Below are 12,485 nucleotides of genomic sequence, written 5' to 3' on the forward strand. Positions count from 1 at the left end.
CCACAAAAGACAAGTGTCACATCAAGTTGAAAAGCCTCTGCACAGTCAAAACAATCAACAAAATTCAAAGGAAAAATACAAGAGAAGGAAACAAATTGAAATATGTTTGACAAAACCATAAAGTCACACCAACATGACTGCCTAAACATGAGATGCCCAACAATGACATCAACAGACAAGGCAAAGTGGACTGGGAAGCCCATGAGGCCTCAATCCTACACAAAGAATTACAAACAACTAAGGAATGTTGTGAGTGGGAAAAATAGTCTTCCCAGAAAATATACATACAAGTAATATCATACAGAATGAGCAGGCTATATTTAGGTATAAATATGTAATACAAATGCGCATATAACAACAATCAATGAAAAAAGAAGCCATTAATTTGAAGATGAGCTGTCAGGGGTATATGGGAGGGTTTGGAGTGAGAAAAGGGAAGGGAGAAAGGTTATAATCATAATCTCATAAATTTTTAAAAATCTTAAAGAAAAGATAATGCTTGGTAGATCCCACAGAAAGACTATATGGTCAAAAACTGTGTTCAGTGAGTGAGTGAGGTACATAAAGGAATATTAATTTGTTATGTAAAAACCCAGAACTGATCACATACATATAGGTTAAAGAGAGAGCACAAGAAGGAAATTATTTAATTAAAAATATTAATTAAAGTAGTGTACACATGTTCAAATATAATTACAGGTAAACAGCCTTTAAAGCTCTGAAATGACAAGAACAGAAGTTAAATATTGACTGCGAAAGGAACTTGTAATTTTTAAAGGACACTGTTTGCTGTTTTGACTCATTCTTTCATCAAACGTTAGGAAGATTGTAAAATGAATGAGTTTTACAGGAGAAGCCTTTTGTGTGGGGGTGGGGTGACTTGGAGGGCTGTCATTGTGGGTTATCAGCTCTGGACATATCTACATTCACACAGCAGTAATCAGCCCTGAACAGCTTGCTTCACCCAGGCTTAGCCATCAGGACAAAGTGAGCTGTTTGATGTCCTCCTCTTGGGCTCAGAGCATCCGAGAGCTTCACAACCAAAATTACACTTTCTATACTGTAAACATTTTCAAGTCCAATTTTCTTTATTGATTCATCAACAAAATTTTCTTTATATTAAATTTAATGAAACTAATATTTCCCCTAGAATAGAATTTATCATCAATCCATTTTTCTTGAGGTTTTTACCTTTTATTTTGCTGGAGCTATTTCATATTTAAAATTTTCTTTGATTTTTGACTATTAAATGGGCCAAGATAGTAGAACATGTTGTTCAGAAAATGAAAAAGGTACTCTGTTTGGAGCATAGGGCTTCCATGCGTATCTCTAAAACTCTAATGATATCTGCCCATTCAGGTTCATTCTGCTCTATTCACAAAAGCTAGGAAATGGAAACAGCTTAGTTCTATCAACTGCTGAATAGATAAGGAAAACGTGCTGTTGTTTTTCAATTTATTTTTTTAAAAAGTTTTTTAAAATTTACATATCAATCCCAGTTCCCCCTCCCTCTACTTCTCCCCCCCCCACATCACCAATCCCACTCTCCCCTTCACCCTCCCATCCACTCCTCAGAGACCCTCCCTTGGGGGTCAATAAATTCTGGCATACTAAGGTGAAGGAGGATCAAGCCCCTCCCCTCTGTGTCAAGGCTGAGCAAGGTATCCCACGCTAGGGAATGTGTTCCAAAAAGGCATTTTATGACCTGGAATAAGTCCTGGTCTCACAGCTCCCCAAACATATCTAGCTACATAACTGTCACCCATATAGAGAGGACCTAATTTAGTCCCATGCACGTTCCCCAGATGACAGGTCAGAGTCCTTGAGCTCCCACCAGCTTGGGTCAGCTGTCTCTATGGTTTTCCCCATCATGATCTTGACGACTCACTTGCTCCTGTGATTCCTCCATTAAGAGAGAGCAGAAAACCAAGAGTGTGGAAAGTAGAAAGCTATGTGCCCATAAAAAGCCCAAAAAACAAAATGTCCATGAAAGGAGACTGCAGGTGCTGGTCTCTGGAAGAGTTTCAGAATGCCCAGAGATATGCCAACTCTCAAGAACAGAGGGTCTTGATACCTAAGACCTGAACATTATAATACTAACCTGTCTTAGTTAGGGTTTCTTTTTTTCTTTTTCTTTTTCTTTTTCTTTCTTTTTTTTTTTTTTTTTTTTTGGTTTTTTGAAACAGGGTTTCTCTGTGTAGCTTTGCACCTTTCCTGGAACTCACTTGGTAGCCCAGGCTGGCCTTGAACTCATAGAGATCCGCCTGGCTCTGCCTTCCGAGTACTGGGATTAAAGGTGTGCGCCACCACCGCCCAGCTAGTCATGGTTTCTATCGCTGCAACAAAACATCATGACCAAAAGGCAAGGTGGGGAGGAAAGGGTGTATTTGGCTTATACTTCAGCATTGCTGTTCATCACTGAAGGAAGTCAGGACAGGAACTCAAATAGGGCAGGATCCCAGAGTCAGGAGCTGATGCAGAAACCATGGAGAGGAGCTGCTTACTGGCTTTCCCCTGGCTTCCTCATTGTGCTTTCTTATAGACCCAGGACCACCAGTACAGGGATGGCACCACCCATCATGGCCTGAGCCCTCCCTCATTGATCACTAAATGAGAAAATGCCTTACAGCTGGATCTCTTAGAGGCATTTCCTCAACTAAGGCTCCTTCCTTAGTTGACTTAGATGACTATCTTGTGTCAAGTTGACACACAAAACCAGCCAGTACAACTGACCCTCTGTCGACTTGACACACAATCCCATCACTGTTTCGCCACAACTTTTCCTTTCTTATTCCTCTCCAAGACCTCACATTACATTTATAAATAATTTTGAAAGTCCCACAGTCTTTACAAATTCAAATACATTAAAATTTCATTCTCTTTAAAATATCCAATCTATTTTAAAAGTTTGAGTCTTTCAGCTGTGGGCTCCTTTATTTTTTTTTCTGTTTTCTTTTTTTTTTTTAATTTTAAAATTTAATTTAATTTTACATATCAGCCATGGGTTCTTAAATACCTTCTTTCAGAGGGAAGAAGCACGGCACCATTACAATATGAACCAAGCAAAACCAAACTCCAACAGTATAAATAACTCAGTATCCAATTATCCAAGATTCACTCATGATCTTCTAGACTCCTCCAAAGGGCTATGGTCACTTTTCTGGCTCTGCCCTCTCCAGTACACACAGCTTGTCTTCTATGTTCCAGCTGGCTCCACTCCACTGCTGCTGTTCTTGGTGGTCATCCCATGGTACTGGCATCTCCCAAACACTGGAGTCTTCTGCTGCACCTGGGCTGCATTTTGAACAGCCTTTCATAGGCTTTCCTCATGGTGCCAAGCCTCAACTCCTTTGCATGACTCCTTCAGTTCTTTGTCTTCTACTGCCACTGAGGCTGCACCTTTACCAATGACCTCTCTTGGCCTCTCACAGTCCTAAGTCTCAGCTGCTTTCCATGACCTCTTCTTGCCTTCAAAACCAGTACCACCTGGGTGACTCTTACACATTACCAAATCCAGCTGCCAGCACGAGGTACAACCTTGGCTGCCTCTGGAGCACAGCTTCTCTATTTGCTGAGAAGTCTTTACTTCTCAGAAGATGTCACCTCAGTGATGCTAGTCTCTTGTTAATCACCATTAATGTCGGAATTTAATGGAAATGATTTACAGGCTGCAGTCCAACAATGGCTAGCTGTAAAGCTAAGGTCCAAGAATCATGTAGCTACTCAGTCCCATGAGGCTGGATGGCTCAGCTGGTTTTCTGTAGATGCTGGAATCCCAAACTAGGCTCCAATGCCAGTAAAGGAATGGATATACTGACAAGGCAATGTCAAGTAGCTGAAAAATGAATGAATGTTTCCTTCTTCTGTTGTCCTTATATAGGCTTCCAGCAAGAAATGTGGCCCAGATTAAAGTCGTGCCTTCTTGCCTCAAGATCTGGATCACAAGTGTGCCCCCATTTCTGGATTGTAGTTCATTCAGGTATAGTCAAGATGACATCCAAGACCAGCTATCACTTAACTCAAGAGCTGAGGGTTGACATGTAGAATGTGAAATCTGTTTCACTGGCCATCACCAGCTGCTAAAAACTATGGGTCACTGTTTAGTGAGTGTAGGTCACTGACAGTCAAGAACCAGGGAAGGAAGCCTCTGACTTGAATAGCAAGAGTTGTAAATTTCTGAACTCTAGATCTTGGAGCTATAAGCTTCTAGTTCTTAAGATTCAGATCCATAAGCCTCTGGGGCTCATAGTGTAGATCATGGGTCCGTGGCCAATACTCTGGAAACCATGCTTTGGCTATTTGTGATTCCCCTCATGATACAGCAAATAGAACCTCAGTCAACTGACTAATCTCCCAGCTAATACAGTACTTCTCTATGCTCAAAGCAACAGTATTTGAAAATATTTCATGGTGGTTAAGGCAAAGCTTTTGGTAAGGATTACATTTGAGTTTGAGTTATAACTTAGCCTTTTGCAAAATAAATATACTTAGACAAGTCACTTAACCACTGTAAGCCAATTTGCTCTCTTTTGTAATAGGAACAATAAAAATGAATACTATAAATTACTCTTGAAAACAATATATAGGAGACAATTAGTATAGTGTCTTAAAAATATAAATGTGCAATAAAGAGAAAATTGCATTGTTAGTATCAAAAATGCAAATACAAGTATGAATTTGTATTGTTAATTTATTTTTACAATAATATTGTGCTAACGAATTCAGTGAAATTTTTGTTAAACAAGTATCCAACTTAAAGTCAACAGAGAATGTGTTAGTAGCTCCAATTACATTCAAGTCAGAAAGCATGTTACTTGAATTCTGTGTATTTATGCAGGTTATATTTACCATGTACTATTAAGGTCATCACACCACAAGTTTTAACACTTCCATTTTCTCATTTTTTTTTCCTGAGCTTGGAATAGTTTGTATTCAACACAAACACACACATGCATGAGCATAGGCACACATACACACTAGTTACTGAAAGTGCTATAATAATTTGTAGTGATTGTGTTTGACTGAGGAAGTTTCCTAGGCAAGGTAGCAAGCTGGTAAGAACTAAGCTTTAAGAAAGAAGCCAGTTTACAGGGAGAGGGAGGCTTGGCTTCAGTGTAGGAAAGTATGGAGGAATGAATTAGCTATATTTGTTTCTAAAGGCATTGGCTGTGTCTAGAAAATAATTATGTGATACAAAATCTAAAAGTGTAATGGTCAGAAAAGGAAATGGAATAATTTTTTCATACAGCTGTTAGTCATAAATATCACTTTTAATAATGATACTACAAGGAACAGAAGAAAATGGTGTTTGTTAAGTACTTAAGGAGCACCAAAACCACACCATTTTCCTGTAAATTGTGTGAAATCTCAAATTTCAAGAAAATTTAGGAACTTAGAATGTATAATATTGAGTGAGGTCACACATTCTCAGAAAGAAAAATAATCACATGATCCAACAATCTTGCCTGACTCTCTTTGTCATTTTTCTCTCACTCCAAAAAGAAAGTATTCTAAAGTGTGGTCTTACTTTAACTTCTACCCACAACATAAAACTTTCCTCATTTTCTTCCGTTTCTTCAGTCAGGCTCAGCATTAAATGGCATTGGCAGTTGCAATGTTAGACCTTCCTAAACTTCTGTCTTTCTGTAGATTTCAGGAATGAAGGTGAAAGATTATGGTTCAGAAACAAGAAAAATAGGCTGACCGCTGCAGAATTCCAGTTGGTGGAAGAAGGAGGGGTCAAATTTTGTCAATTGATGCAATAATGAGCCTTATCCCATCCAAACTGAAGCACAGGTCCTGGAGAAAATGACACCTTATGAAACATGCATGACAAGATGTCAACAAAGGAAGTCCTTAACACTGCTTTAGAGAGTATGGGATCCTGAAAGCCGAGGGAATAAGGGCCTTGAAAATGGATTTCTGTTCATTATGTTGGCCTGTCAGTTACAACAATCAGAATTTAGTGTGATGACCCTGGATTATTCGTTCAATAGACATTTATTACATACATTGCTTAATTTTCATGACACACAAGAGTACACTGAAAACAGATGAAATTTTAATTTATTATGAAAAGCTGATAATTTTGTGTGTAAGTTAGCTTAACTTAAATTCAAATAGTCAAATTATAGGTTAGAGTTGTTCCTCAATTTTGTACACAGTGGCACTTAGTCTTATGAAGACTCTACACTTAATATATTCCCAGAAAGCAATTTGTGTGTGTGTGTGTGTGTGTGTGTGTGTGTGTGTGTGTGAGAGAGAGAGAGAGAGAGAGAGAGAGAGAGAGAGAGAGAGAGAGAGGATTTTTCTATGTAGTTCCAGCTGTCCTGGAATTCTCTAAGAAGACAGGCTACTTGCCTCAAACATACAGAAATGTGCCTGCCTCTGCCTCTCAAACTCTGGTGTGCACCACCACGCCAGCCTTGTTGTCTTGTTGGTTGTTTATTTACATTGAGGATTGACCTTGAGGCCTCATGCCTGTCACATCAGCACTCTACCAACGAAGTTTCAGTTCAAATCACAGAATAACTGTTTAGGTTAAGTTCAAATTAAAGTGCTTATCAAGATAACTTCAGCAAAATTAAGTTACTGTATATAACGTGAGTGGTATAAAGTTCAAATGGTGAAATTATACCCCAAAATATGTTGTATTGGGCAAGATTAAAAAGAAGCTATCAAATTTAGGGGCTGGGGAGATGGGTCAGGTGGTCAAATGCTGGCCATTAAACAAAAACTGGCATGAGGAGGCAATGGCCCCTAGGCTTGCTTGCTAGCCAATTCAACCAATGGGTAAGCTTTTGATTCAGTGAGAGCCCCTGTCTCAAAAATTAAGGTGGAGAAATAATTGAAGAAAACATCTAATGTCTACTTCTGGCCTTGCCATGCATGAACGCATGCATTCCCAATACATGTACAGATACACAAGAACACATAAGAAAATAAGTAACAAGTCTAATTGAGTTATTTCTAAATAACAGAGATATTTATGAAACAAGTTTCAGTCAGAGGCTGATGAAAAGATTCTTAAAGAGGTGAGATTGAAAGAAAATCAATGCGCCCTCCCAAAGAAGAGATGTTATGTGAGGTTCCTGCTAGTATGAATGAAGACGCTCGCTTGACCCATGTGCTTTTTAATGGCTTCCTTTATCTCTTTGTTCCTCAGGCTATAGATAATGGGATTGAAGAAGGGAGAGAGGACAGCGAAGGCCAGAGCAATGGCAGTGTCCCAGAACAAGGAGTAGGTGGCAGAGAAACGAAGATACATGAGAGCCACACTACCGAAGAAGAGCAAAAAGACCGTCAGGTGGGAGACGCACGTGGAAAATGCTTTGCGGCGGCCTTCAGCTGAACGGATGCGCAGAATCACAGCAACGATACCCACATAGGACATGAAAATGAGGATCACTGCTGTAATGATCTCAACAGCATGGACAATATCCACCACCTGAATCATGACAATGGTGTGGGTATCCGTGCAGGCCAGACGCAGCACAGGGAGGAAGTCGCAGAATATGTGCTCAAGGTGATTAGAGCCACAGAAAGGTAGTGTAGAGATCCAGGCAATCTCAGGAAGGGGTGTGAGAAAGCCACAGATACAGCAGCCTAGGGTCAGCTGGGCACACAGCCTGGGAGTCATGATGGTGGGGTAATGAAGAGGACTGCAGATGGCCAGGTAGCGATCAAAGGCCATCGCTGTCAAGAGACAAACCTCACTGATGCCTGTGGAATGGAAGAAATACATCTGCAGAACACAACCGTTCAAGGTGATACTCCTTCGTTCACTAAGCAGGCTAGAGAGCATCTTTGGGATCGTAGCAGTGGTGTACCAAATCTCCAGGAAGGAAAGGGCACTGATAAAGAAGTACATGGGAGTGTGGAGGTGAGCGTTTCGCTGGACCACTGTGATGATAACCAGGTTTCCAACAATAATGAATGCATAGATGAAGAGCAATGGGATGAAGCAGATGACAGAATCACCCCAGGAGCAGGGGAAAGCAGAGAAAATGAACTCCTGAACAGTGGTCCAATTGGAGAACTCCATCTCCACCTGAGATGTGTGAGGATAAGCAATTCCTAGTGCACTCAAGCTTTTTAGAAAGTGTCTATTATAGTTCCAAGGGAAAACACACTTACCAGGAGCCAGCCTTTCAGAAGACACTGGCTGTAGATGAAGAGAAATGAATAATGAAATCATATGCATTCCACACTGGCTCTTAACTAAACTTGTCATAAGGGAAAAAAATAGAAACCACAACCCAGATCTAGACCTAGTAATTCTCAAGTCCTGGTATGGTTCAGAATCAGTGAATGGGCTGTTAAAACTCAGCTCCCCAGTGCCCTTTTACTGAAAGTTTTATTCAGGAGGTCTGAGATAGAGCCTGAAGATTTGCAGGCAATGTTGCCTCACTGGTCATGTTCAGACGTTTGGAGAAGAACTTGAAAAAAATCAGAATGAAAATGATGCTCATTCCTGAATTCCAACCTTACTGATTCCCCAACATTTTTTTTTTCTTTCAACTAAGTTCATCTGACTCTTGGCACATGATCTGAAACATTTTTTCTTTTATCAAAATAGATTTTTTTCATACAATATATTCTTATTATAGTTTCCCCTCCCCCTACTCCTCTGAGTCCCCCCCCACCCACACACACACCTTCCCTGCCACCTGGATCCACACTTTTTTTGTCTCCTGTTAGAAAACAAACAGGTATCTAAGGGATAATGATCAGCTGTCACTGGGGATTTCTACCTATCTTCTGCCCTTTCTTCCAACTAGCTCATCATCTCTTCATCTGTATCTACTTAAAATGATTCAGAGGATGGGCTATAATGGTGTTTTTGTGTTACTGTTTGTTCTTTAAAGGATGTACCACTCTGCTTCCTCCCATCACCTTTTCATCTTATTTAAGAGACTTGACAATGTTTTGTACCAGAAGTCTGACAAAATGACACAGTTTGTGAAAATTGAATACATTAAGCTGCATGGGTAGGCTTGCCCTTATAATTTTGTGGGTCACAGTGGGAAGGGAGAGATGTAGAGGTCTCTAATTAGAATACAACACAGTACAGGGCATTGTCCTGGTAACTTACTCTCCTCTCACAATGATTTGTTTCTGTTTTAATTTTAAATTGAATTAAGTTAAATTACTGATTTAATTTTCTATTAGTATCATATATGTTCACTGGGAGGACAATGTATCTCTATTTAGGCTGTTTTTTCTTTATATAAAGGTTGTTTCCTAATGCCTTGGGTAATGCTGTCTAATTGCTCCCATCTCTTCAAATAAATTCTTTACCTTCACCTTCCCATATTCACTTCCACTCACCTCCAAAGGCCAGGTGCACAATGCTCAGCGGTTGTCCGCCTGTCGAGACTGCCCTGCCCAGGTTTGCCTCTTAGATATTCCATTTTCATTTCCCAAGGATATAGATAACAATATTCTGTTCTTATTTTACCCTTCTCATCTCTATTGCATTCCACACAGCGGAGTCATTTTATTTCAACATCTCATTTATTTGAGATTCCCAATTTCCATTGGCCTTTGTTCTTTCTAATGAACAATACTTTATAAATCCCTGCTCTGAATCTCTGTCTTGGTCCCATGTTGACTCCCCCTCAGAAGCTGAACCTTCACCCAGTTTTTAGCCTCACCTATTGTGTCATGAGACCATCCCTCCTGAAAACCATGTGTTGAGTTTCTAACCCTCAGAACCTCAGAGGTGTCTACATTGTCACACACAGCATCTAAGGGAGTAAGTGAGTTAGAATACGGCAACTAGTGTTTCTGTAAGAAAGAGAAAATCTAAGGAAGACTCTAGGAAAGATGGTCATTTTTCAGCCAAGCAGACAGGCCTCTGAAGAAAGCCAGTGTGTCAAAACTGCGAGTTTAGCTTCTAATTCTCAGACTAGTGGAAAGTCAAATTTATTTTTTATTTTATTTTTTTAAAGATTTATTTATTTATTATGTATACAGTGTTCTGTCTGCATATACACCTGCAGGTCAGAAGAGGGCGCCAGATCTCATTACAGATGGTTGTGAGCCACCATGTGGTTGCTGGGAATTGAACTCATGACCTCTGGAAGAGCAGCCAGTGCTCTTAACCTCTGAGCCATCCCTCCAGCCCCAAATTTATTTTTAAAGATACTCCTTCACTAGTTGGTGCATGACCTTAACATCAGCATTCAAGAAGTTTCCTCGTAACTTTCTTGATTTTGGTCCTGTGTATGCCAGCCATACTCATTTTATGATTATCTTTCCACTAGTTTCCAAATCACATCAATTGTCAAGTTATGTTCAATTTTTCTTATTGTGTTAAAAATCTTCTTTATTTCCACTACCTATGAACTCTTGGTTATGTGATTAAGTCCCATCAAACTTCTCTTGTTTGAATACAATTGTATCATTTTCCTTTAACTCTATGCTAAAATTAGTTCTTATTTTCTGTATAGATAAAAGTTGCTTTATCTCTCATTGCTATAGGAACTTACTACTTACACATTCAGTTTAGAGAAGGGAAGATTATTCCACTTATGTAACTTATATTTTCTAGTTTCTAAACATCTGGAAGAGGAGTCACATTTTCCAGAAATATCCTGTTCTTATTTCCTTTCAATCTCTGCTTCATTTTCTAACCAAGTTCATTATGTCTTATAGCTTTTGCACTTCTACTTACTATATATTTCTTGTGATCTATGTGTATGTATACAGTAAGAGAATGCGGCCTATTCTGTTATCTGTGTTTATATATCTGTATACGCATATATGTATGTACACACATACAAACATATATATATATACTTATATATGTTCATTATTTAAAATATTTTTCAATTTTTCTTGATTTTTTAAAAAAATACGTCTTGATGTTCTCAACTATAACCAGCACATCTTCTAACTATGGTTCTCAGAACATGGTTTTAAAATGTGAATCACACATTTGCTCAAGAAACTAACTTCTAAGTAGACTCAGACTTCTCAGTAATCTCTGAATTCATGCTATTAAGCCACAGAAAGCATGAGGAAAACCTGAACCAAAAGCAACAATATTTAGGTTTATCCATTGAATTCTGTTATCCAAATTTCAGTCATGATGATTCTAGTACAATTGTCAGTGACATTAACTTCCCAAAACCTAACTGGAAAACTGGAAAAAATTGTGGGAACATTCCTGAAACATTTTAGAAATCAATCTCAGTGCCTATCTATGTTAAATTTAAAGTAGTCCTTTGTGTAGAGAAATCTATTAATTCAAACCTTTATATGTTGTACTGACTCAGCCTAGAGTACTCTTACATAAAAGCCATCCCAAAAGCTACTCACAGTATTTACAGACCCGGTGGCACTGTCCATTACTATTGTGTGTGGTTTTTTGTTTATTTTTTTTCCTATATATTTTTCCCATCACCCCTCCAAATAGTTAATCCACTGACCTTGCGGCTGTTGAGGTCCAAAGTCAGAATAAACATGAATGAGGACTCTATCCTGGCTCCCTTGGTGTGTGTGAGGTTCCTAACTACCATTGGAGAACTCACTTCCTTCACTGTGCTTCCACCCTGAGTCCTCTGTCTAAACTCAGTTTCTTTCATCTATCAGTGACACAACAGATCTGGTTCTCTTCGTGGGTCTCCTCCTCTTTCTCCCCCTCCTTTTTCCTTTTTTTAAATATGAGGAAAATGACTGACTCTCTTGGGAATTGAACATAAATGATTCAAGATTAGTAGAAAAACAATCATTCCCATAATGGCTTCAATTGGGAAAACCAGCTCAGGCTAATAATTAGCAGACTCTCAGGACCGAGGATCTCCAGCTCATTTCAAATGGGCTTGGGAGTTCCTGACATGAGAATCAATGTACTCTTCTTTTATTTATTTGTTGCCCTCCTTTCTGTGCCTCTCTTAATGGGCTGATGTTTTAATGAACCAAAATGAAGAAGATCTAAGACTCAGATTTGAGTGATGTCGGTACAGGAAAGGAGGGGAGATCTGTGGAACAATGAAGGGAGGGGAGGCTGGGCTGACTTCTGCTTTTTCCCAGGCCAGTCATCTTAGTTTAGAAAAATCAAGTGATCATTTGAATATTCCACCTGTTATTGCTTATTGAAATTTTGGACAATAGTGTTGATCTTTTGCTTTTCATCCTTTGTGCATTGAAGTCCAGACTTCTCAATGGAGACAAATGACAGGCAAATTAATAATGACATATGGTGACTTTATAAAACTATTTAAATCATGGCCTCAACCCCACAATCAGTTGAATTTGTTCTCCTATTGAAGCCCTTCTTCAAAAAACCCTCATTCCTGTATGGCAAAAAAATTGAAACCTATGTGCAAATTTTAGGGAAACAAATGACACCTTTTATTCTGTGAGTAGTATGTCATATAAGAAGTGAGGGCTAGAATTTTTTTTCCTAAAATTCATGTATTCAGATTGGTTACTTCAAGTTAATGTTAATATTGTATTAGAACTGCTTCCTCATTGTA

At 39.0% G+C, this 12,485-nt stretch overlaps 1 protein-coding gene across 1 annotated transcript; it reads right to left on the reverse strand.

Annotated features, from left to right (window-relative positions):
• Window positions 1–7,073: 7,073 nt before the first annotated feature.
• LOC118593533 (olfactory receptor 6K2) lies at window positions 7,074–8,089 on the reverse strand. The gene has a single exon (XM_036203071.1). It carries the CDS (start codon window positions 8,042–8,044, stop codon window positions 7,079–7,081), a length of 966 nt encoding a protein of 321 aa, XP_036058964.1. The 5' UTR covers window positions 8,045–8,089; the 3' UTR covers window positions 7,074–7,078.
• Between the last annotated feature and the right edge of the window lie 4,396 nt (window positions 8,090–12,485).

This window comes from Onychomys torridus, chromosome 11, assembly GCF_903995425.1.
Source record: "Onychomys torridus chromosome 11, mOncTor1.1, whole genome shotgun sequence".
NCBI classification, from domain to species: Eukaryota; Metazoa; Chordata; class Mammalia; order Rodentia; family Cricetidae; genus Onychomys; species Onychomys torridus.